At 43.7% G+C, this 26,947-nt stretch overlaps 1 protein-coding gene across 1 annotated transcript in view; it reads right to left on the bottom strand.

Moving 5' to 3' along the window:
- ntng2b (netrin g2b) overlaps positions 1 to 26,947 on the bottom strand; it is a 124,493-nt gene that overhangs the window by 77,392 nt on the left and 20,154 nt on the right. Inside the window, exon 3 of the mRNA XM_015943031.3 lies at positions 19,533 to 20,176. Coding sequence (XP_015798517.1) covers positions 19,533 to 20,176 — 644 coding nt within the window. The remainder of the gene's footprint in view (positions 1 to 19,532; positions 20,177 to 26,947) is intronic.

Here is a 26,947-nt window from a genome sequence, read left to right as displayed (position 1 = left end):
AGAGAATATAGGCATCAACACCGCATAAACTGTCTCCATAAATTAATACAGTAAATGGCCAAAAATCTTGAGGCAACCCTCCAAGTCAGTGAATTCAGGTGTTAATAAAGACAAGGATGAGTGAGTTTGGTGAGAACTACAAGCCAGACCATCTCATCCAACACCAGATTGACCTCACAGATCTGAAAGAAAGTCATCCCAGAAGAGTTGATGTTGTTATAAAGGGTGGGCCAACTCCACATTAAACACTTTAATGAAAAAATGGATCTCACTGAAGCTCATGTGTGAATAAAAGCAAATGTCCCAGTATGCATGGGGTATGCTATGACACAATGATGCCCCCAAACCCCTAAGATTCAGTTTACATCCTTTTGATTATGTGTTTGTGTTCCTGCTCGTCTAAATGATGAAACGATTCATGCAGAATCTTCTAAAAGTCCACAAAACGTACATACTTGTTAACACAAAACCCACACTGGGGCAGAGCTGCACTGTGGGCACCATGGTGTCCTCTGTTTGTGTGTTAAAGTTTCATTCCAGCGAGGCCGTGGAGAGGCAAGACGCCTGGAGAAGAGGAGTTGAGTTTGGGATCATCCAGAGGACAAGGGTTAATATAATTATCCTACTGAAACCTTGAGACTGAAAGAACATCATTAGTCATAACAGGAGAAAAGCTGGAGGAGCCGCGGGCCGGGGGGGGGGGGGGGGGTGCGAAACGGAGGAGGAGAAGGAGGAAAGGAGAGCATCAAAGCCCACTTGTGCACTTAGCAAGACAATTAGTACAAGGACTTAAACTTTGTTGGAGAAAAAACAGAAAAAGAGGACAGTGTTTAACATTCTGAGCAGAGTGTGTTTTCCCCCTCCATTCAGTAATTAAGACATTTTGTATTTAATGGCTCTATAAATTAATTTCTTGTGGTAAAATTGTTCAGAATTTATATCCAGATATGAAAGAAGCACTCAGCAACACACTTTAGAGGAAAGTGTTTGGTCTTATTATATAATTAATAAAATGAACTCAGATTTCTCCTAAAGCTGGGGAAGACTGACCGTGTGTATTTCCTCTTGGTAAAAAGTGTTAAACACACACTTTCAGACAAGGTTTTGGTGTTTTATTCTCTGACGTGTGAAACAAATTAATAAAATCCTAATCAAATTGTGCTGATTTTCTAATAAATATTCAATTGTTTTTATTAACACTTTTAAAATGAAAGAAATTCATATAATTAAAGCTTTTCTTCAGATTCAGTCCAACGTGTCCCAGTGTGTTTCACAATGATGATAAATACTTTATTGCTGCTTTATTTCACCTGCAAAAGGACAAATACTAAAGCAGAAATTTGACATGACTGATCCATTTCATTGGTTCTAACGATATTAGTCAGAGAAGGCTTTTTCTGTCTAAAAGCAAACAGAATGTCTAACTCATTTTTAGTCTAGGAAATAGCAACAATTACCACAAATATTTTATATGAAAATATAACAAATTTTCTAAAAATATCTCAACTTTAACATTTTGTGTTCATCTTTTTTCACAGAGGGATTAGACAGCGTGTGCTGGCAGACCAAGATTTATATAATCAAGAACAGCCCATAATAACAGATATTAGTAATTTGATTACTGCCTGAGCGAAATCGAGCCTTTCTGAACCCGAGGTGTTTTGGAGTCAACACCCAGCAAACGTTAGTAATTGTCACGACGTGCGCGGAGTGGAGCGGAGGAAAGGCGTGGATCCAGACCGGGGAGGAAACAGGCAGGCAGGTAGGAACGATTAACCAGGATTTACATTTAAGCACGCTGGACAATGAAACAATGACACCACAAGGAACACAGAACAGCAGGGGTTTAAATACATGAGGAACAGGAGCTATGGTGATTGGGAAACAAGAGGCAGGTGGGAGCAATTTACGGAGACACAGACTACAACCTAGGAGAAGACAGGACAGGGCGTGACAGTAATGCTGCACTTGCAGGCTGCTTCATCATTGGCTTGGCTTTGACAGTGTGTGACTACGTATGTTGTTTTCATAGAGTCCATGCTTGCACTTTGTTCTTGACCTTGTTCAGGACCAAACTAAATCTGCTGACATGGATCAGTGCAGTCGGAAGACTTTTAACAAGATAAAGATGAGTCTTTCCATAAAGTTATTTTTAAAGCAGTATAAGGCAATAGTGCTCATTGTTTATTTTTTTACTTTCTGCAACTTGAGATGTATTCTACAGTCAGTGTCTTCATGACATTTTCTAGCAATTAGGCCAATTTCACTGAAGTTTTCAACACTTTTGCTGTGGTCTCTGGGATGAACCCTTTGTGAGTTGATTTCTGTGGGAATAAAAGCTCTTGCACTCCTGTTTTATGAAGTAGAATTTAGCCAAAGCTAAAGCTGAGCGATATGTCCTACAGTCAGCATCATGATATATTGAGGATTTCACCTCTATAACGATAAATGGACGATAACTACAGTTATGCGCAGAAACAAACGTTTTCTAGTAGATGGGGCTATCATGTGTATTACGCTGAGTCACACATTTACAGAAGGTACAGTTATGCTGTGTGGTGGAGTTGCTAATGCTAACAGTTAGTTTCTGCTAGTCAAGACGTTCTTTGTTCTTTCCTTAAAGCTAAACCAACAACAGCCTTCCTCAACGTGAGCCAAAATGGGTGCGGTAGCAGGAGTTCAGGACCACGGACAGCACCTTCTACTGCTCCCTGCAGCCAGCACCCAGGTGCAGTAAACGTACGAACCTCTGTCAGCTGGAGGGGGTAGCGTGCGTGTCTCTTCCCTCATGATGATGTTGATGAGTTGTTTATCTGGGCTAGGGTTGGGGTCATTAACATGCTCGTAATGACAGCAGCAGTCCCACGGTAAAGATGGCTGTGTGTTGTGATCACACCATGCCTGTAATAATACTATGCTAATTAATGTGGCTGACGCAAAACAAGGCGTTTTTCCAAGGACATCCAACCCGAACCTCACGTTCTCCCACTTACAATTCCCAGAGCGCCTTTCAGTTTTAGAGCACTCTGGCCGTATCAAGAGATTCCCGTCATCATATGTAGGGTAAGGCACATTGCAAAAGCTTTATTCTTTCTATTTATTTCATTATTTTATTTATTTATTTATTTATTTGCATTTTGTATTTTTAGGATGATATTTATGGGATGCGAGGGATGGAAGGCGAGAGAAGAAAAGAAAAATGTATTGAGGAAACTGAGGAGGGGGAAAAATATTCATCTGTGAAACAAAAGATGGGAAATGAAAGGAAAACGGGCAAAATTGCTGACTATAACGTTCTTCCTTACAGAGGGGGGGAAATAAACCGTGATTATCAAATCAGTTACAAGCGTTGTGTCATAAATCATCGCATATGAGGGGAACAATGACACATTCCTCATTGCAATTCTGCAGCTTTCTGCGTGCCTCTCTTTTCTGGGGAGTGTTCATGAATGATTTAAAAAGTGATCTGTTTCTAAGGCTCTGCTGCCTCAAAGGGAGATAACCCAAAGGGGAGGAGTCTGAATGAGGTGGGAGGGGCCACACGTGAGAGCACAGAAGCCAATGCGTTAAGCACAGCCTGTGTATTTCATTCATGTTTGGGGGGGGGGGGGGGGGGGGGGTGTTGCTTCAGCAAAAGCCTCATTTTTGTGAACTGGTGAATAATATTTACAGAGCATCGTACCTCACATCATTCATCACAGAGTCACACAGCCTAGCTAGTCTCTTGAAACTAGGAGTTAATCCATCATCTGCCTTCCTCTCTTTTTTTTCTCTTTCATCCAAGCTTACACCTTCCATTTGCTCACCTTCAGTCAGCAAAGGACAGGCAAGAAAACTTTCTGGTAGCTCCAAAAGATGGAGTGGCAGTCTCCAAAGTCAAAGTCACTGTGAAAAGCTAATAAAGACACCTGAAAAAGAAGAAAAGTAAAGAAAAATAAAAGAGGAGGAGGTGAAGGATGTGCTCTGTTGTTTTCTAGTGGACTGGATGGATAAGCCCAGAGGCCACAGAGATTCTGGACTATCTGCCCTGTTGTCCTCATTCACGCTTCCACTGGAACGATAAACCTTTGTGCAAGTCGGATTAGCCGCCGAAAGCCATTAAGGGTCTAATTAGTCCTTCCCTTAGGATGCAGCGCTACTGCACCAGAACAGATCAGGGCTGTTCTAGGGTTGGTGATTAGCAAGTTAAATGAGAATCATACAGATATTTTTTTATGTATAAAAATAGAAAGATTACTTCATTTCCAAAAGTTATATATATATATATATATATATTTATTTATCAAGCATCAGAAACTGTTTTATTTCATGCACTTTGGAACAACACCTAACTCTCACCTACAAATCAAGTCTAGGGATGGTTTCCGAACAACACCGGCACACGATGCTGCATTCATTCCTAATGCTGTTGTTGATGGAGCTAAGTATTTGGAGTCATGCATTAAGGTACAGCATTGTGATGTTATGTCCTCAGAGGGTGTCTTCTGACCTGACAGCTGACGAGGATGATAATTTAACACCTACCTGTTGGGCTAAAACACGTGTGTGTGTGTGTGTGTGTGTGTGTGTGTGCGTGTGTGTGTGCGTGCGTGCGTGCGTGCGTGCGTGCGTGTGTGTGTGTGTGTGTGTGTGTGTGAGTGTGTGTGTGTGTGTGTGTGTGTGTGTGTGTGTGTGTGTGTGTGTGTGTGTGTGTGTGTGTGTGTGTGTGTGTGTGTGTGTGTGTGTGTGAGATCTACCTAACATGCGAGTTGAGATGACTTAAACGTGAGTGTCTGAGTCTAAGCAGATCCTGATGTTTTCTGGGAGCTCTTGAAACAAAACAGATCTCATTCAAACACAATTAGCTGAGTAAGTAGCTCTATTAGAAATAATCTTCTAATATTTAGCAGAGGAGATTCAGTAGTCATGCTCCTTCATTCTTCATTGATACTCAGTAGCATTACCTATTGGAACTTGTTGGTCACAGTGTTACTGTTGGCACTGACATCAGCAAGGACGGTGAGGGAAGCTGAGGTTCTTTCAGGCTCACGACAAAGACTCACTGAGAGAATTAAGGGAGGACTCAGGATTCTTTATTTATCTCATAGTCCCTAGATTGGCATAACTGGGGTTTATCACTTGTATCCCCAGCAGACACATACTGTACAGAAACAGCTGCCAGTGGGCTTCAGTAGAGACATTTTACATCAGGACCACACTGGCTAACAGGGTAACTGACCATTGTCTAGACTGATTTAAACAGGTGTGTGGGGTGAATAATGCCAAGAACCAGAGATAAAAGTGCTGTTTGGACTGCAAACACATTTCACCCTAACTGGGTGGTACACCCCAGGGGTTCTAGAATTCAAAACCACATTTACCTTGTCGAGAATAGGCAGCTTGGGTACCTATTTGCCACAAAGAGGCTTTTCCTGGCAGACCGAGAGGGCGGAGCCGCTAACAAACACACACACACACACACACACACACACACACACACACACACACACACACACACACACACACACACACACACACACACACACACACACACACACACACACAGGCTCACGGTGGCATTGTGACATTGTATGGCACCAGCTAAAGTCATAGGGTACTTTTTAGCCAATAGCAATGACAGAGTTAACTTTAAATGTAGTACAGAATTTTTACCTGAATAAGGCGTAACACTGACAGTTTTAGGCAGACTATTTAAATTTTAACTAAGATACACATCTATACAGCATGATTATACACTAATTTTTATAGTTATTCAGCAAAAACTGTTGATTATTTAATAATGTTGTAATGGTCACGGTGAAATTGTTTGTTCTGAGAAAAGCTGGTTTAACGTGCCATAAGCTTGGACACACTGGGTGGGGGCAAATTACTCTTTAAGTTGTAGGGCTTTATTCTGGGGCTCCTGGGCCACTTTGAGCCCCAACAAAGTTTCATAAGCTTTATAGAGACTCGAAGAAAAGTTTACAATTTTAAATAAAAAAGGTTTTACGACTGTTTTAAATGAATATCTGTTATTTGGTGATGAAAATATATTCATATTAATTTAATCTCATAATATAAATTAGAACAATTGATTAGAATTTAGAGATTGTACGAACAGTTTTAAATACAAGAATGTCAAAAGAGTTAAAGCTGTTGTAGTGAATCCGCAAACAAGCTAGGTTTTGAAAGCTACCACAGTCATAAAACACTCCCCCCTCCCCTTGGGTGTCTTCTCTGGATCCACATCCACCGGAACCGGAAACCTGCAGACAAAGCTAAACACCGGTCGTCTTTTGTTGCCCGTGACTTCAAATGGTGTTTTACTTTTTGAGACTCAGGTAGTTTGTCCCAAAGTTGAAGTAGCAGCCAGCTTTTGCTCCTTCTCTGATATTTTGAGTGGAGATGCTCTCACACCAGTGGTGTTCTGCTGCTAAATACACAAGTACGTAATGAATGGAGGACCCAGGGAAGTGAGACGGGTGATCCAAGGGTTGCTTTTGGTCAGAAACATGTTATTGGCAGAGAGTTTTAGACAAATGCAAGAGAACCACTCTATTATTTTTTTCTTTTTTTAAAATTGTCACAATTTATTTATAGCCATACAGTGTATGGAGGTCCTTCAGAGGCATAAAATAAATGTTTTAGGCAAATTTGTTTTCCAAATGTGCTATAACAGCTTAAAAAATTAAATCAGCATTTAGCTTAAGGAGACAGTTTTATTCTGGATCAACTTGACCTGAGCTTTGTTTAGAAATGTGACCGTTAGCATCAATTCTGTAGAATTATTTAAAAAAAAAACACAAAACTCAACCCTTTTTACACAAATTCAAAATCACATTTTTAATCCCTGAGGGAAATTAAGTGTTGTTGTGAATCATTATACTACGGGAGAGGATTAGCACCACTGAAAAATAAAATTTTCTTCAGAATTCAGACTTTTTGACATCTGAGAAAAAAGTCAGAGATCTGAGATTAAAGTCAGCAAGTACAGATGCAAGATCTACAGCAGTTTTTTTTATGCTATGATTTAAATGTTCTATATCTAGAGCATGTAGGAGCACAGGAATGAAAACTGTTTTAAGCGGTTTTTTTATTGAGCTTAGCCACATTTCACCTTAAGTAAAATTCCTACTTACAGCTGAATTTATTCATGCAGGAATATCACCATGTGATCCAGAATTACAAAGAACTTTTTGCTTCACTGGCTGTTTTGACGATAACTACAAACCAGGACAAACATCGAGAAAACATGAAAAGGACTTTTTAAAAAGCTGCCTTGCTTGTCCTCTCTCTACTCTCTGTAACGCGTACAGTAATGGAAAGTTTTCTGTGCCAGTTTGCGAGGAGACAGAGGGCTTAAAGCTCTCAGCACATTAGCTGTAGCAGCAGGAGGCCGGGATGGTGCCGAGAGAAACACAGACTCACCACGGATAAACGAGGCGAGCAGGCATGAAACAACACCGCCATGTAAAAACGCAGAGAAGCAGCAACAGCAGAGCGAGCTCGCTTCCTGCCGGGTGAAATCTTTCGTTTTTACTACTGGAAAGAAATTACTCAATGGTTAGAGACGATACATCTGTTCACGACTTGGGTTTAAACGCTTGTTTACTGTTTAGTGGGACTTGTGGTATTTATTTAATGAACAGCTGCTGTTTGAGTTGACTAAACCTCTCCATCCTCTTCTTTAATTCTGATGGAAATAAGTGGTCTAATCTTTTAGTTAAGGTTGAATTTTAAATTAAGTGAACTGAGCTAAACCAATGTCCATCACTTGATAGCAGATATGAAATTGGATGATTAAACACAGAGGGAGGTGATCACATAATAGGGACAGGTGAGGTGAGGAAGGCAGGTGTGCACAGGGAACAGGAGCTGAGGGGAAAATAAATCAAACCAAAGAGACACATCCTGACGTGCTTTAAAAATATTTTTTGTCAAGATGCTTTTTGTTGTTAAAGTACACTGTTAAGTTCACCTGCCTCCAGAGCCTTAACCTGCACATTGGGTCTTACAGCAGCCAAATTCATGATCAATAATCAAATATTAATTTTTGAATGAAACACTTTTCATTACTTAGAAGTTGATAAATCAATAGTGCAGTTGAGCTTCGACTAACACATCAACAAGTTTGGGAACAGTCCACTTTTGTGTTTCAGCTGTAAGCTGACAAGAGTACCGGTACTTCTACTTTTATAATAAAAGTTTTTTCAGGTTCTGAATGTCAGAAAAAAAAACTGGAAACAGCATTCATGGTCATTGTCACCGTCAGTTCAGCTGGTTAAACATGTGGCAGATCTATGCAACAACATCTGAATTTCAAGGAGAAAGATGGATAAAAAAATAAATGCCTGTAAATGTCAGAATGTTCACAGCAGTTTGGAACACCACATGCTTACTTTCTTGGTTATCTGTGTTTTTCTGCTGAAAATGAGGAGCATGACCTAGCTAGCTTACTAGCTACACCATAAAACTCTTCCACTTTTATTTTTATCGCATAAAAAACACTCTGAAAAAAAAGCTTGTGATACAAAACAGCAGCAACATAAAGGTTGATAGTGTCCACATTCAGTGTTTAAATATGACATAAATACATGGATTGTGTTGTAGCTAGCTCCTAGCTCGTCAGTACAGAACTACAGTTCCGATCAAAAGTTTAAGACCAATCTAAAAATCATATTTTGCATGGTTGGAGTTTACGTAGAGCTTCAACGTGCAACAAGAAGAAATCGGAGCGAGCCTAAACATTTTCTGACTGGTAACAGGCGGTTTAACAGCCAATCTAAACACCTTTAAAAGCCCACATCTCTGCAAGCATGTGCTTTTCTTCATGAAGTGTTCTTAAACTATCTGGAACTTTAAGATCCAACCATGCAAAATGTGATTTTTGGCCATTTTTCAAGTTTTATTGGGAATGTATAAATAAATTAATAATTGTTCATAGCTTTTCTACAGGACCCCACTTCAAAAGACTTCTACTCTTTTTTAGTTTTGTTTTCCATTAACAACAATTGTGAGAACAAATTCTTGTCTATGAGTGTAAAAATTTCAGATTTTAACTGATTTCGCTTGACAGAAAGTCTACTTGCTCTACATGCGTCCACATCTCTATCATCCATATTTTCCTTATAAACATCTACGGTATAAAAACTATATATTCCATCAGACTGATCCTCTGAATTAGAAGTGTACGTCTCCTGCAAACTGAGATGGCTGGTATTTCTTAACCTAATGGAAAGATGATCAGCAGTGTGTTGTGACACATTTGCTGAGTGTTTTTTTCTTCTTCTTTAAACCTGATTCAGCTAACTGACAGACAATAAGAGACACTCAGACTACTTGGTCTAACTTAAATGTCATCTTACCCCATTAGCCAATCAAATGAAATTTCAGAGTCAGGCAGAAGTGAACCTGATGCTGCAGCGATTACAAGCCAGGCGAAGGGAGAAAAAAACAATACCGCCTTAGTCTATCTCCTCCATCCTGCTCCATTGCCTTCCCTCCCTTCTAGCCTTAATCCACTTAGCTGGCTCTTCCTGAGCTTACAGCCTTTCCTTTATTCCATTATAAAGGCCCACCATATGATTTGCTGTTTATTTCATTAAAAAAGCCCAATCCATGACCCTGAGACTGAAGCCATAATGCAGACTATAGGCCTGCTCTAGTCCACTCCACAGTCCGGCAGGTCGGCTGACGGATGGGACCGAGGCAGCGGGAGTGGGGAGATGGGGGTTGAATGAATGGGGGAGAATTTGAGAGCTCCGCTTATGAGTTAGGCTTCCCAGCGAATATGGTTTCACTGATCTAAATGATGATAGAGCTGAGACCCTGCTACTTTATCTTTGATGGTCAGAGATAGCTTTTCACATGGCCTGTCTGTCCGGCGATATGAAAATGCCCTCATCTGCAGTTTAAACCCAGCAAGTGAAATGAATATAAATCCCAGAGCTTTTAAAATCTAAAACACCTTTGCTGTGAGTTTAACGTTAACCTCAGAAGAAATTTGCACAGGATGAGTAACTCTACGCTGCACTGAAAAGATATTTAACACCTAACAGACTATATATATATATATATATATATATATATATATATATATATATATATAAGTTCACTTTACATGACCATAAAACGAATGTATAAAAAAATCGGAGATCTTTAGACCTCCTTAAGTCACATATACACACACAAAATAAAAAGTAAGACAAAAAAACAATAAAGCTTTGAACAAAACATACCAATTATTTAAATATGATAATTTCCCAACCATGTTTTTACACAAAATGTTCTGAAGAAGTAATAAAAGGACAAACTGATGTTATGACTTTAAAGGTGTGGTCTACTCATTTATTAAATGCATTTCCAATGTTGTTCAGTGTAAATCTATGCCTTATGAGTAAAAAAAGAAGCCATGATGCTTCTACTCTGAGATGCAGAAATTTGCTGGTGCAGATGTGGGCTGAAACCAGCAGGAATACTCATTATTATTAATGACATGCACCAACCTCGCTTCTGATTGGCTAACAGAATGCGTTCAGCCATGTTGCAATGTCACTATCACCAACACACTTTCCGCTCTCTCTCTTCACTGCAATTTTTTTTAAAAGCTTTCCTGTGGGCGGGCACGAGCGAAGATGGGTGAGGCCATGAATGCAAGTTCATATATATGATAGATATCCCATAGATATGTAAGGATTTTCAAATCCTAGCATTTCACCATCTATTTTCTATCAGAAGCTAACGCAGGAGATAGATGTAGAAGACTTGTTCAGTCTGCATGAAAAACTCTGAGTGACCAATTATAACCAGAAATAATAATTTTTAAATGTTTTTTCAGTTAACCACACCTTTAAAGAGCCTTTACAGAACTTACACATTTCCCAATTTCCCTCTCAACTCTCGCAACAACAAAATCTATTATAACAAATGCTATAATTCACTCACTCACATGCTGGTGATGATGAGCTATGAGGTGGCAATAGCTGCCCTGGCGCACTGACAGGAATGCGGCCTGCCGAACACTGTTGCTACTGGTCCCTCCGACCACCACCAGCAGGCAAGGTGGGTTAAGTGTCTTAAAACGAACCCAGGTTACAAAACTTTGTGGTTCTTAAAAGATAAATGTTAGTATCGGTTAAATTAAAGTGGTGTAAAAAACCTTCTTAATGTCTACATTTTTATAAAATTTGTAAAAAATAGTTTTAACTCGTAGGTCGCCATTGTTGTTAGCGTTGCAATGCACTCTGGGTGGTGATGTCATTTGGTTGTACCGCGGTTGCACCGGCCGGCTTTGGGACCCTGTAGTGACTGTTCAGCGACATCAACATGTCGTCTGTTCAGCCTTTTCACTTTGAACCAGAGTGAAACATTAATGATGACATCACTGATTATGTTTCACAAAACGAGCATCAAAATGAAGAGCAAGAAGTGCGGGATGAAGCGAGAGCAGGACAAAACCAGTTGTGAGTGTGCGGCAAATGTGTCTCCATGGTAACCGAGAGGGAGAGTGCTCACATTTTTGTCAGCAGAAGTTAACGGTAAACTATCGTGTGATCAAACTCATTCAGTTATGAATGATTTTGGAGAATATTGGCATCCAGTGCTGCCGTGTGATTCATAGATGATTAGGATTTTCAGTGAAACAACTTTAATAAATTTTGCAGATATTGTATGTTTGGAGAACACTGTGTTGCTACACTTACTGCTTGTTTTACTGATGGGAGAGGTGAACGTTCAGCTTCACCTGTGACAAGTGTCGTGTCCGATGGTTCGCTGAACGTGACGGAGCGGCAGCTGCAGGAGCGGGTCGGCTCAGGAGAGCGTCCAGCGTCTCTTGTCTCTCCGAGGGCGTTTAGGCTCCTTGTGTGGGAAAATGGTTGGTAAAGCATTTAGTTTCTGCCTTTTCTTATACCCAGCCGCTCTGGTGAGCTCTTTAAGTAGTTGTGGTCGACTATAAGCCTCAAACGCATCAGGAGAAAAATGTTGGGAACACAGCCGTGGATCTTTGGGAAGTTGTGTCCGTCCACTGGCATCTTCTCACTGCTTTCTCCTCTTCTTGCCAGTGGGAAAGCTGTGTAAGCTCACATCACTCCCCATGTTGCCCTTTGACTGGAAATGACATCCAAAAGCAGCACAATGCTGCATTTTACTTCATTATTAATAACGTCAATAGCTATTTTTCTAAGTGCAACCAACATACGTCATCGCCCCGAGTGCATTTCGTACAGAAAACATGGCATCCTACGTATGTCAAAAAATGTACTAAATATTATAGATTTATAAATAAACAGCAATATTTTGTGTGTTTCTAACAACAGAAAACTTGTGGCTTATTAGGGCAAACGCGTCCTCAAAGCCGGAGTTCCTTTTAAGGACACAACAGCAGCATTCTCTGTTAAATACATTTAAAAATAAAACATAGCCAATGAAATTGCCTATTTGTCTTTGATGTTGAATTTTGTTCACTAATCTGAAACATTTGTGACAAAAAAACAATAAGAATCCTCACGATTAATTTATGTTCCACATGTTTCACCCTTTTTAGTGCATACTTCCCAATTCTTCCTCCACCTTTGGATATCCTCTAAAAACCCAATATCCAGTCTGCTGGGCGTTTCCATCTCGTCCAAAATTCTTAAATCTTAATCTTCCCTCTCATCAAACTCATCTCTCCTGCATTAGCGCCTAATGGCTTATCGGGCCTGTATTTATTGATAAAGCAGCAGAATTTATCCCTGACTTTCCAGCATACCTTCGCCAGCTTTATAGACTCCGGGCCGATCACGCTGACGCTGCAGTCTCGGATACTAGGGGTTCATCCCACAGAGGTAACGTCTGCACTGACTGATGGGAAAATGGCTTGTTTGGCTCTCTCTCTCAGCATGGTCAATTCAGATCATTAGGAACAGTCAACTAATAATAATTACTTTAAACTGGGCACATATAGCAGCTTCAGGCCCGAAGACACACAACATGTCCAGGAAGTGTCCACAACCCACTCTCCATCCAGAACACCAGCGTATCTCATTAGAGTGGCGACCTGCGATACGCTGCCACTAAGTTTGGATCGTATAAAACCAATTTCGGTGTGCTTTTCCCCCACCAGAGCGCCAGTGGAGTGGAATATTCATTATTCAAATTTTTAAGCATTGGAAATCCCAATACGTTACTAAGGCCAGATGAGATGAGATGAAAAAGCTTAGCCTTTTGTCCAGGGAACACTGACTAATCGTCTCGTTGCCCAGAATCAATTTCCCAGCCGTAAGCATCAGACACTCCTGATTGTACTGTACTGTTGAGGACCCTTCCACCACTATCAGCTAATACCCCTCCTGGCTGCCCAGAATAACTTATTGATTTGTGATTATGTTACGGGAGGTGTGGGTGGCCGGGGCGGAAGACCGACTGGCCTCAGTCATCACCAAAGGGCTAAATTTGGTTCCTCTGTTACCAGATCCACCACGTGCTGACACTATCACCGGCTGCCACCAGCTCCAGTAACAGAATTAGGAGAGTTTTATGGAAGAAATGTTAATGAGGGTTCACACTATAAACAAAGGTTGAGAGGATCTGTAGGGGTTGTTCAAGCGAAGTGGTGCAGCAAGGATTTGATTTGTTCAATAGTAGAGGACAGAGAGAAGAAAAAAAAAACATTTCCAGCAGTGGTTGATTATTAAATTTGTGGGGTTTGGTGGAGGTCCAGGCTTGGTGATGGACTGTTTCACCCCCCTGGGTGTTGGCCTGATCTCTCCCCTCGCTTTGATTCTGTGCTGAGCCTGAAAAGTGGTCGTGATCAATACCTGCAGGCCTTCTCCACACTGCCAGCGGGTTGCTTTATGGGTGTGTGTGTAGCCATGTGTGTGTGTGTGTGTGTGTGTGTAGCCATGTGTGTGTGTGTGTGTGTGTGTGTGTGTGTGTGTGTGTATGCTGTGTCAGCATCCACTCAGAACTTCATCAAACACTCCCCACACCTTTTTCCTCACACGCAGACACGCATTTTACAGACACCCACATCGGTCAACACCCCGCTCAGACACTCATCTTCACCCCCTCCACCTCTCTCTGCTCAGCAACCCACACACACACACACACACACATACGCATACACAAATCCGTGCCTCCCTCCTCTCGTTGCACACCGTCCCAGCAAGGATGTTAAATATCATTCAAATGTCAGCCGGCCGTATTGATTGGAATAATAACTCCGAGAGGAAGGAAAGATGGCTTGTTGATGCTAAGCAGGTACGTGATAGCCCGAGCATCGTTCACTGTCACAAAGTTGCCATGTAAGGGTTCCCAGATCCCCTGGCGGAATGCGGATTGGGGTTGACGTTCGACCACCGAGGCCTTTTATTTCAGTCATTAATCATTGTCCTGGCGGGCCGGTGACGGACCGACGAGAGTTCACGCAGAGAACGGGGTCATTTGGAAAGGCCTGGGATCAAAGCGGAGGAGTGTGTGGATGTCAGAGCAGAGAGGATGTTCATCACCGGGTGATTTCTGCTGTCTGTCGTGTTTGACAGGAAGAAATCAGCTGCAAGTGTAGAATCCCTCACCCACCTACACACCTGAGTTTTATAATGTCCTTTAACTAGCGCAAGTTTAGTGAACATTTTGTCACAAAAATGGTAAAATATTGTGAACATATAAACATTTTATGGTCCCAGTTTTAGGTTTTAAATGTAACTTATGAGCCAAGGAACCAGTTATTTGTGGAAGCGAGAGCTAGACCCTAATGATTTTCCACTTGCTTTTATTAGCTGAGTTCCTTCTGTAGCTGTAAAAATAATTGTTTCACTTAAACATCCATCAGCAATAATGCAGTTACTCAAACACTGTTTCCTTATTTAATAAAAATGACAGCTCAACTACAAGAGCTTTTCTTGTGGTTGTATTTTTAACTGTGTTATATAGATATTTTTTTTATTTTATTAAAGACTAGTGAAAGCCAAAAGTTAGATCCTGTTCTTAGTCTGCAGAAATTTACAAGCTCTGGTAACAAATCTCCTATTGAACCTTTTAAAGCGTGTGCTAAAAGAGTCTGGAGAGAACCTAAATCCAGAAACAAAAATGCTTTGTTGGCGGCGGTGTAACCTTACCAGCCTTCTTCCCACACTTAATCAATGATTAATATGTTTTGTGTGTGTGTGTGTGTGTGTGTGTGTGTGTGTGTGTGTGTGTGTGTGTGTGTGTGTGTGTGTGTGTGTGTGTGTGTGTGTGTGTGTGTGTGAGATAGAACAATGCTGAATAAATGTGCAGCACATGACTTTGCTCTAAAGGAGGATTTACTGTTTTACGTGAATAAAGATCATTTACTGTGTGATTAAAAAAAATAATAGTTGACTATGCTGCCAGATCTACCTGACCTGTGCTGCCTGAGGATTATTTCTGTGCAGCTGCTGCATTCGTCATGTCAGATGTATCAATATCAAACATATCGTTTCATATCAGCCAGAGTCATTGGTGTTGGATATTTCTGATGTTTTAACATGGGATGATCAGGTTAGCACATTAAATAACGTTTTATCAATGCATTAAAATATAAGTGATAAAACTTAAAAGCATATGACACAGACAGTGGTTTATTATTGGTTTTCTATTTGCTATTTTATTATTTTCCCATATTTGTTTTGGATGTACCCACTTCTGTCTAAAATACACGTGTGTCATGAATGTTTTTATGCATGAATGTTTTTTTTTGTTCTTGAGAGCCGAAGGAAAATTTCCACCACGGTGGACAATAAAGTTGTATTCTATTCTATTCTAATATATCGAGATTGACTAAATGAAAAAGTGAACTAAGACAGATAAGAATGAATCAATGGGGAAGCGTGACATGTTAAGTATCAAAATCTTTATCTGTATTGGCCAAGATTTATTTTCATCTAGTTGCTGTTTGTGTTTTACATGTATATATATATATATATATATATATGTGTGTGTGTGTGTGTGTGTGTGTGTGTGTGTGTGTGTGTGTGTGTGTGTGTGTGTAATTATATATATTAAATTAAACACCCGACAAAGTTGGATCTCCCAACTGGAAACTCGGACGGATTTCAGAACCTGACCTGAATGGCATTTAATTAGTCTTTGAGAACAAAGTAAGGAACCTTGGTGTTATCTTTGACCAGGACATGTCATTCAAATCCCACGTTAAACAGGTTTATAGGATTTCCTTTTTCCACCTTCAGAATATTGCTAAGATTAGAAGCATCCTTTCCAGGAGCAAGGCTGAAAAACTAGTTCATGCATTTATTACATCAAGACTGGATTACTGTAATTCATTACTCTCAGGAAGTCCACAGAATGAAGTTAAAAGTCTTCAGCTTGTCCAAAATGCTGCAGCTAGAGTTCTGATGAGAATTAAAAAGAGAGATCATATCTCTCCTGTCTTAGCTTCCCTACATTAGCTACCTGTTAAATTCAGAATAGATTTTAAGATCCTCCTCCTCACATATAAAGCTCTTAACTCATTCACATCCAATGACAAAGTCATCATTTGTGTTGTTTTACTGTGTGGGTACTGGAACAAGCCCCCGCACCGTGAGAAAAAACATCACAGGTCTAAAGCTGATCTTCATCCGCATACGTCACAGATCATGTGATCAGGAAGCAGAAAATCCACGTGTTAGGAGGTCGTTTTGGGCCGCTGCTGTAAAAAAAGTGAGGCGAGAACCGAAAAAGCTTCTGCCGATCACAATTCAACAACGGATTATGAAAGAAAGGATAACGCTTGAAACGCGTGGATTCTTCCTGATGTAAGAGGTGAGTCTCCGCTTTGTTTTGGTTGTTTTGGCATTGACATCATCCTAGTGCGCAACATTCTGTGACTCTTTAAAAACAGTAAAAACGCTGGGAAACGCTGGCAGCGAATGAGTAAATAATCAAGCTCCATCATACATCAGTGACCTGATTGTTCCATATGTCCCTAACCGAGCACTTCAGCGCTCAGGTTTACTGGTGGTTCCCAGAATATCTAAAATAGAATGGGAGGCAGATCTTATAGCTATCAGGCTCCTCTCTTGTGGAACCAGCTCCCAGCTTTAGTCCCTGAGGCAGATATTTTGTCTACATTTAAGAATAGGCTTAAAACATTTTTATTTGATAGGGCCTATGGTTAAAATCTGATGTTAGCCTAAATCTGGACGAGTGGGGGAGTAGAGGGAGATGGAGTGTACAGTCGGTAAAGACGGCTCTCCCTTGCCCTGCCTCCAACATGCCTCCATCTAAAAGGCTAGGTTATCCAGAATTATCTCTGTAGTTATGCTGCTATAGGCTTAGACTGCTGGAGGACATACTGACCACTTTTCACACTCGACTACTTTCTTCTACAATTTGCTCCTTAACTGTATTTCCCGCAATTTCAGCTGTTACAGTATTTTTTCGATTGCTAAAACACGTTTTTCAAAACTGTACATTTCTTTCAAAACTGCACACACAAAACCCCAAACATAACACACAAATTCCTAAACCGTGGCTTCCCTTTGCAACAAAACCCTGCCATCACATATCGTAACATGTTCCCAAAATGGAACACGTGTTTTCATTTGGTAAACACAGCCACATTTTCACATGACACACACATACCATTCATTGCTTGAACACAAGTAGCCTTTGGGTGAACACTACCAAGCATGGAAAGAACACTGAAGAGCAAAACTGAAAACCCAATTGTCTAAATGGAACCCAATGAATTACACACTGAATGTATGACAGTGCCCACTTTTCACTGAAAAAAAAAAACATTAGACATCACACAAATTTTGAGACAAAACATTTTTTTTACAGTTACCCCCTCTCCCATTCAAGCATAATCATGGGCATCATGCCTCCGGTCTCTGTCTGGCCAGAGGGCCTCATCAACATCACAGCGATGTCCTCCTGGTCCAAACAGCGCTGGAAGTACCGCCCTGAGTGCCTCATGAAGCCCTGACAGGCCTCAAAGGCCACATCCCTACAAGCCTCCTCCATGGCTTGAAGCAGTGGGACCTTGCTCTGTGGATTCCTTTCGTACACCTTCCACCTCCAGGCTGAGAAAAACTCCTCAGTGGGATTGAGGAAGGGGGAATAAGGTGGAAGGTATACAATGGAAAACCGTGGGTGGTCCTGAAACCACTCACACACCTGGGTAGCCTTGTGGAAACTTACTTTTATGCTGCAGTCCCTGATTGCAAATTGCTCGCCAGACCCGAAAATTTAGAGATTTGAATATTTGTGTGTTGTTGATTGAAGCTTTGAGAATTTATGTGGAAAGTGTGTGTAAACCTGAAAATTGTGTGTTGTGTTTTGACAGCAAGGTAATGTGAAGTTGACATCAGAGTGTAAAGGAGGAAAATCAGAGTTCTAATATGATAAGGAAATCTTAAGTATAGTGATACATTGAGTCAAGCGATTGGGAACAGAAGTAGAGGTTTTGAAAATTGTGCCTCATTTTGGCTTTTTGAGTTTTAGCAGTCGAAAAAAATGTAACTTTAATTTTTCACTAAGTGTTTTTCTCCCCAGAAGACGCTACAATGATGCTCTGCTGAGCTGTGGAGGCCTCACGAAGGGGACCATCAGCTTGAATACTGTTGCTAACCATTTAAGCATTCGTCTTCTCCTGATAATAACATTTTACTTTCTTTGACATTGAATGTGCTACTACTAGTTTACCCATTTAATGAAAGATTCACTAGGATAAATAGGAGAAATTACAATGTAACCATAGAAACATTACTTGGTATATATGTTGTGCGTGTGGATGTGTGTGTGTGTGTGTGTGTGTGTGTGTGTGTGTGTGTGTGTGTGTGTGTGTGTGTGTGTGTGTGTGTGTGTGTGTGTGTGTGTGTGTGTGTGTGTGTGTGTGTGTGTGTATCTGCTCTGTCTTCTCGATCCCCAGTGAGTCGTGGAGGATGGCTGCTTATACTGAGCCAGGATCCTCTGGAGGTTTCTTCCTGTTAAAAGGGAGTTTTCCTCTCCACTGTCGCTAAATGCTTGCTTAGTATGAGGATTGCTGTAAAGTCACAGACACTAGTCAGTGACTTGATGCAATTTGCTGGGTTCCTTCTATAGGAAACTTTTTCCTGATTGGCTTAATGAACTGACCTGCATTGGAATGTTTACTGTGTGAAGATCATTCAGAAGACTCTTGTTGTGATTTGGCGCTATTTAAATAAACTTGAATGAAATAGAATAGAAGTCCGACCTCAACATCCAAAATGGCAGCCCTCCGTATCAACAACAGTAAGTTTTGGGTGAAGTGTGTTTACTTTCAAAAACACACTTACAAAAGTGCATTTAAAATCAACGTTACATGCAGTGCTTGCAACTCTAAGCTGAACATACTAAAAGTTTTGTTTGCAGGTTGAATCTACAGCTTAAAACTCTGTTATTAGGAGGAATCTACAAACAATGGCTACTTGGGAAGTGTGCGCCGCCACATTGGAATCCTGACTTCTCCGACTACGGTAACCAGAACGCGGTTAACTTGGGTGTGACTTCATTCTCTGTTCCGAGTTCACAGGTAAATCGAACGCACCACAAGCACTTTAAAAATGTTAACAGAGACCCCTCACCTGGCAGGTACCTCGATGTTGGAGATAGCGTAGAAGTACTTGAGCAGGTTGTCTCTCTGGACGTAGGTGCCTCCGAGGGCGGGCCGCAGCAGCCTCAGCCTCAGGTTGGTGAAGGTGAAGAAGTCCCTCAGTCCCTTCATACTTTCCATGCGTGTGTACAGGTTGTCCATATTTTGCAGCCTAAATCCAGCGAACACAGCAAAGCGCGCCCTCGTCTCAAACTTCACATGTTTGTCATTCTTGGAGCCGACCCAGCGCGAGTACTCCTCAGTGCAGATGACCCGTGTGAGGTTTGCAGGTGAAAGGTCGCGCACTCGTTTAGGCTGCATGTTGAAAGCGTCCAGGCAGTCGTCAGCGTAAAACTGGTAGGGCTGCCAGGAACGCCCGTGGTCCATGGACTTGTCCAGCACCATGACTGTGGGTCGACCGTATTCAAATGCAATCTGGATGTCGTCTGTGAGCTCCAGACTCTTGTTCCAGGACATGGTGATGTTAGCCAGCAGAGGCTCTGGGTGGCGACTCCAGGTCACCGTCTGCCAGTAGGTGATTAGGCCGTTTCGTTCACGGTCCTGCATCAGCTGGGGAGGGTGGGCCAAGTCTGGGTTAGAGGCGTCACACTCATCACTGCACAAGTATGGGTTCTCCTGAAAAAAGGATGAATACAGAAGAGCAAATCGTCAGTGTTAAAAATCAAAGAGGAAATTATACTTTTTCTTTTTGAAATACAATCTGTCCAGCTGTGTTTAATGTGGAAGCTGAACATGAAAATGGTCCTGTACTGTTTCCTGCATTAACCGCAGGAAGGAAACAGACGGGGAAACATGTTGGGTCAGAAAAAGCCACACAGATCAGTAGACTCGTCCCGACTAGTAGAAGCTAACCGTTAGCACAACTCCACAACATGGCAGAACTCCTCCAGGCTTGTGGTTTTTGTGAAGATAAAACATCAAAGTTGCAGACCAAACAGAGTCAGTGGTAGAGTCGTGTTGCTGTTTGCCAATCAGAGGCCAGATGTCCAGATATGGGAAAATAAGACCCCAAAACCTGCCGTGGTCTGCTCCCCTCTCCTCCAGCTATCTTTTACTTCCTGAAACAAAAGCGCCGGAACTTTTTTCCACAGAGATCGACCCACAAGGCACTCATTTATACTAGAGAGGACTCCACATGTGTTGAAAATATGAGTGTTTCCCCTTTTTAACCAGAGTTTGAATAATTACTTGACATGAATTTCTTTAGAAAGTTTACACATTATAGTTTATAGCTATAAAGCAACTGCATATTCAGCATGATCACTGTATCAAAGTAGCTTTTTATTTTTTCTGTCTAATTTAAGATTTACAGGCTTTTCTATGTAAATACCGATCCTGAAGAATCCTTAAATGTCTAAAAATAACAATAAAAAAATGGATTTCCTGTTTTAAAAAAGCATACCGGGTGTAAGTTAGGACTGCCTCGTCCAGACGCTGTGGAGGCCTTAAAAGTAAACTTAGCTAAACAACACAACAGGAAGTGTGAAGGTCAGGAGGATTGTGCATCATCACTGCCTTTGCACGAGCAGCAGAGTGCTGCTGCACATTTAACTCAGAATAATTGATCCCCCACTTCCAGCGATGCCAAGACTTTAGAAATGCTGCCTTGCTTCACAAGCAAAAGTCAACGGGATTATTCACTGAGCTCTACAAGCCTCTCCCCACCTGCTCCGAGAAAAGCCTTTCACTCTGATCAGAGATATTTGAGCACTTGCAGGAGGACAAATTCATCATTACACTAGGACCTGAAAAGTCAAAGTGGGTCTTTTTTCCCAGGTTAAAATAGTACAACTAAGCTGTGTTGTGATAAACAAATATTTTAAATGAATGGGTTATGTTGAGAAGCAGCTCTCTGTACCACGCAGGGCGATGGAGAGGTGGCTGAAGTTCCTGCAGAGCTTCCAGAGTTCACATCACTGCCTGCTGCACGCCAGTTTTCTGACATCCCCGACACAACAGAAGTGATAATATTTGCACAGAGAACTCCCAGAGATCTCCACTCGTCTCTCTTGGTGCTTAATTTACTAAATTCAGCTCTGGTGCTGTTTGGATTGTGTAATGCACAGAAGGCTCATCATTTGCCCCCAGGATGCACTAATTACACTGATAAGGGTTTTTATCTTCTCTGGTTATTATTTACAGTCATGCAGTCGGTTAAAGCAGTTTTGATGTCGTAATTCAAAGTTTCTCCTCTTCCAAAGACAGATGCTTATTTTATTGTACGTAACTGTGCATTATGATGTTGTTATTGTATGAAATACATGTTAGTCTTTTTTCAGTTTTCTGGTTTCTACACTAGTAATCATTGATTCTTGTTTTTCAGTGAGAATCCAGTAGACCTGCGCTCGGTTGTTAACGAGCTCTTTGCTGGAGCAGAACGTATAAATAGCTCTCTCTGTCACTTAGGTCTTTGCCGTCACCTTTCTGTCACTGTTTATTTTTATTTATTTATTTTGTAATTTAAAGCCACAGTAATATTTTTTTCACTTTTACTATCAAATTCTGCCAATCAAGTTCACAAACTCGCCATTGCTCATTAATATTTCTCACCAAAGTCTATGCTAAATATTCCTAGCTTGACATTTTGTATACATAAACTGTGGTTGACAATCCATAGTCGAGCTGTTTAGGGACACATGAGCGATAACGCTCCGTGTTTTGCTCCTCGATTATTTCCTTGTTCTCTGCTGAAAACTTTGAGAAGTTGTGCCGGCTCACCTCCTCTCTCTAAACGTTGTGCAAGTGATGGTGTCAGTTCTCTCCATGTTCGCCTTGCTGGGTTGAGGAAATTCTGTTCCTTCCATTTAGAAAAGAGTACAAATTTAAAGAACAGACCTGATCACAGGATTGAAAGCTGGAACTCATTGATGACATATTGCTGTTTCAGTAGGTGTGGGCTACCGGAGATGAACTCTGAACTGCGAGGTGCAAAAGAGTCACATTTTTTTGACAAACTGAGCCTTTAAGAATTCTGATGGCCTCTGATGGAAGTGTTTAAAATGTTACCAAGTCATCTTTAAATGAAGTTTGGTATGCTAGTCATTATGCACGTAAAATAAAAGGTACAGGAAACTGTGCTGGAGCAACTAATGCAATTTGCAAAAACTTTAGGTTACTGTCGTAACCCCGGTTCTCTGAGTAACATGAGTGAGATGTCTCACTATGGGATACGCCCCTCCGCGGATTCCTCAGAAGCACTTATCTCAATACGCCAATCCTGATTGGCCAGTGACCGTGACGTACGCGTCCCCATGCTACTATAAGTAGCAAGCGTCCCAACGCACGCACTATTCAAGATAAACACCTCTTCTCGCTTCGCCCAGCAAGAAGGGTTGTCTGGTGAGACATCTCACTCATGTTACTCAGAGAACCGGGGTTACGACAGTAACCTAAAGTTCTCTTTCTTAACATTCGTTTCGATGTCTCACTATGGGATATGGAGACTCCCGTATTGCCAGACAGCTTATCCAGCGATCACCAACCTACAGGGATACGTCTTGGCCCGCCAAAGACCCCACACTCAGAATCGTGTGAGTCATTGCAGGGACCGAAACATCAAGCTTATAGAAGCGTGCAAATGCAAGTGGAGAAGCCCAACTTGCTGCAGCACAAATCTCCTGGATTGACAGCCCCCGAAAAAGGGCCCAAGAAGCAGACAGGCCCCTAGTAGAATGGGCCCTGAGCCCAACAGGTGCCTGAATGCCCTGACAGGAGTAAGCCATAGAAATAGCCTCCACAATCCAGTGGGAAAGCCTCTGCTTTGTGATGGGTTTCCCCTTACGAGGCCCACCCCATGACACAAAAAGCTGGTCCCCCCTGCGAAGGTTCTTTGTCCGATTCACATACTCCTTGAGCGCGCGAATCGGACACAGCTTGTGCCACCGCTCCTCCTCAGGAGAGGAGAAGGGCGGTGGGTAGAAAGCTGTGAGGATAATAGGAGAAAAGGAGCCCACCACCTTAGGCACAAAGGCAGGGTTGGGCTTCAAGGACACCTTCATGTCACCTGGTGCAAACTGGGTGCAGGATGGGTGCACAGAGAGAGCCTGTAAGTCACTAACTCGCTTTGCAGATACCAAAGCCAGGAGTAGCACCACCTTAAGAGACAGGATCTTAAGGTCCAGGCCGTCCATAGGCTCAAATGGAGGCCCGGAGAGGGCCGACAGCACCAAGGACAGATCCCATGAGGGCACCAGGGGTCGAGACACAGGGAGAAGCCTGCGCGCGCCCTTCATGAAGCTACACACCAGGGGGTGTTGACCTGCCAATTTCTTACCAAAACCCAAGTGTCGGGCGGAAATGGCTGCTAGGTACACTTTAATGGTGGAGAAAGCCTTCTTCCCATCCAACAAGTCTTGCAGGAAAGACAGAATGACATTCACCGGGCATTGGAAGGGTGAGACCTCCCTGCCCTGACACCAGGCTTCAAACACCCTCCATTTACAGTCATATAGGGTCCTAGTGGAGGGGGCCCTAGCATTCTGAATGGTTCGAATGACTGCCTGGGGCAGCTCTGCTGACACTAGTCCGCACCCCTCAGGGGCCAGGCCCACAGGGCCAGCCGTTCTGGATGAGGGTGGAAGATCGAGCCTCCCGCTTGGGACACCAGGTCCCTGCGAAGCGGCAGTTTCCAAGGTTGGCCCTCCAGGAGCTGGAAAATGTCCGCCACCCAATGCATGGCTGGCCAGAATGGGGCCACCAGAATGAGAGTGTGGCGCTGGGTTCGTACCCTCAGCAAGGTGGATGGTATCAGGGCCACTGGGGGAAAAGCGTAAAGCAGACCCCGTGGCCAGTCGTGCGCCAGCGCGTCCACGCCGAGTGGAGCGTCTCGGTCGCGCAGGGAGAAGAACAGAGGACACTGAGCATTCTCCTTGGAGGCAAAAAGATCCACTACGGCTGTGCCGAACCGGATCCAAATCTGTTCCACCACTGCTGGATGCAGGCTCCAATCCCCGTACAGGGGTGTCCCTCTGGACAACAGATCCGCCCCCCGATTCAGAACACCCGGGACGTGGGTGGCTCTGATTGAGAGGAGATGCCTGCTGCACCATAGGATCAGTCTGCGTGCCAGTGTGTGTAACCGCATGGAGCGCAGCCCCCCCTGGCGGTTTATATATGCCACAGTCGTGGTGTTGTCTGTTCTCACTAGGACATGATGGCCGGACAGAAAAGGCAGGAAGCGCCTCAGGGCCAGAAAGACCGCGAGGAGTTCCAGATAATTTATGTGTGTCCCCCAGAGCTCTCTGCTCCACACACCCCTGACAGAGCGACCCTCCAGGAGCCCCCCCCAACCTGACAGGCTCGCATCTGTCGTGACCACTTTCCTCACGAGAACCAACCCCAAAGGCACCCCTTGTGCCAAGAGGGAGGGGTGACGCCAACAGCGGAGCGCCGCGACGCACGCTGCAGAGACCGTCACCCTGCGCGCTCTGTGGCGCACTGGAGAGAGACCCAGAGAAGCCACCCAGCGTTGAAAATCTCTCATGTGTAGACGGCCGAGTGGTACCACTGAAATAGCCGACGCCATGAGACCCAACAGCCTGAGGCATAACGCAAACCGCACCGAACTGTGTAGGCGGAAGCGCGCCAGGCAGAGCGAGAGCGCGTCCACGCGCGGTGTCGAGAGACGGGCCGTGAACGCCCCTGAGTCCAGATTCAGACCTAGAAAGGTTATTTTCTGGGAGGGGAGTAAAGCGCTTTTCTGCCAGTTTATTCTGAAACCCAGACCACACAAGTGACGGATCACAACCAGCGTGTTTGACGCTGCCTCCTCTCTGGACCGTGCCAGCAGGAGCCAGTCGTCTAAATATGTGGCCAGTCGAATGCCCCTCCCTCTCAGAGGGGCGATCGCCGCCTCCGTACACCTGACAAACACCCTCGGGCTCAGCGAGAGGCCGAATGGGAGCACGGTGTATTCGTAACACACTCCCTGAAAGGCAAACCTCAGAAATTTCCTGTGTGGAGGGTACACGGGAATATGAAAGTATGCGTCCCTCAGGTCGATTGAGGTGAACCAGTCGTTCTGGTGAATCAGACGCAAAAGGGATGAGAGCGTGAGCATTTTGAATCTGTACTTTCTGAGGCATCGGTTCAGGGCCCTCAGATCCAGGATCGGGCGAATCCCGGTCCCTCCCCGTTTCGGGACCAGGAAGTACCTGGAGTAGAAACCGCTCTGAGACCGATCGGGAGGCACAATGCATATCGCTCCCTTCTCCAGCAGGGAGGAGATTTCTCCCTGAAGGATGTGAGCTGACGACCCCTGGGCGTGGGAGAACACTACGCCGGAGAATCGAGGAGGAACTGAGGCGAATTGGAGCCTGTAACCCCTCGAAATTGTTCTTATCACCCAATGTGAAGCAGAAACCGCTGTCCATTCCTCCATGTGAGTTGAGAGCGGTGACACAGCCGTGACACACGGAGCACCAGCTCCCCCCAGAGGTTGTGGGGCAGCAGTGCTCGTGGCAACCACTGCGCATGCGCGGGGGCTTTGTGCTTTGACGGCCCAGGTGTACGGGGACGACCCGTGGCTGGCTAGAAAGTCCGCCAGGGGCCGACCCCGCCTGGGACCGCTCATGGGTAACATTTTTATTGATTTTTGCTGCGCCCTTGACATTTTGTCTGGATGCGGCAGCGAACGTTTTAATGCTCCTTGAGCGTGACATGTTTGTGAAAAACAACAATGTGAGTGCTTGTGACGTGTGTTCTGAGCCGGCACAGCCGGCTGCACGTCCTGGCCCCACCCTGGACCGCTCGGGGACTCTGCCGGAGGGGTTCCGTGAGGGGGGGAGAAAGCACCATGGCAACGTTGAACAGGAGGGGCTGGCGAACGGGGAACTGCCAGCTGCAGCGTCGGGAGGGAAAGAACTCCGTCAGGCTGCCCTCTTCTTCTTCCTCACCTGCTGACCGCCGGGTCGGGTGGATTGTCCCGGCGGCGGAGCAGCTTGGTTGCCGGATCGCTGAGGCCACACTGGTCGAGGCGCTGAGCCCGAGGGAGCTGGTTGGACAGCTTGAGGCTTCGGGCGCTTTGGGATCCGGAACTGAGGCTGGGCTCGGGGTATTGCCTGAGGAAGGTTCGGCCGAGCCGGCAGTGCCGGTGAAGGCTTACGGGGAAGGCAGAGATGAAGGGCTTCATCCTCTTTCTTTTTGGCCTCACACCGTTGCTGCATAGATGCCAGGGCAGAGCCGAAAATGCCTTCAGGCACGATTGGCATGTCCAAAATGTCCTCCTTCTCTCTATCAGAGAGGTTGGTGAGGTTCAGCCAACGTGCACGTTCCTGAAGCACCATCATGCCCATAGCTTTCGCCGTAGCCTGGACCGCGCAGCGCTGCACCCGCAGGCAGATGTCGGTCAGTACGGTGATTTCCTCCCACACCTCCGGGTCCGGCTTC

Source organism: Nothobranchius furzeri, chromosome 6, assembly GCF_043380555.1.
Source record: "Nothobranchius furzeri strain GRZ-AD chromosome 6, NfurGRZ-RIMD1, whole genome shotgun sequence".
Lineage (NCBI taxonomy): Eukaryota > Metazoa > Chordata > Actinopteri > Cyprinodontiformes > Nothobranchiidae > Nothobranchius > Nothobranchius furzeri.
This window is presented reverse-complemented; position numbering and strand designations above follow the sequence as displayed.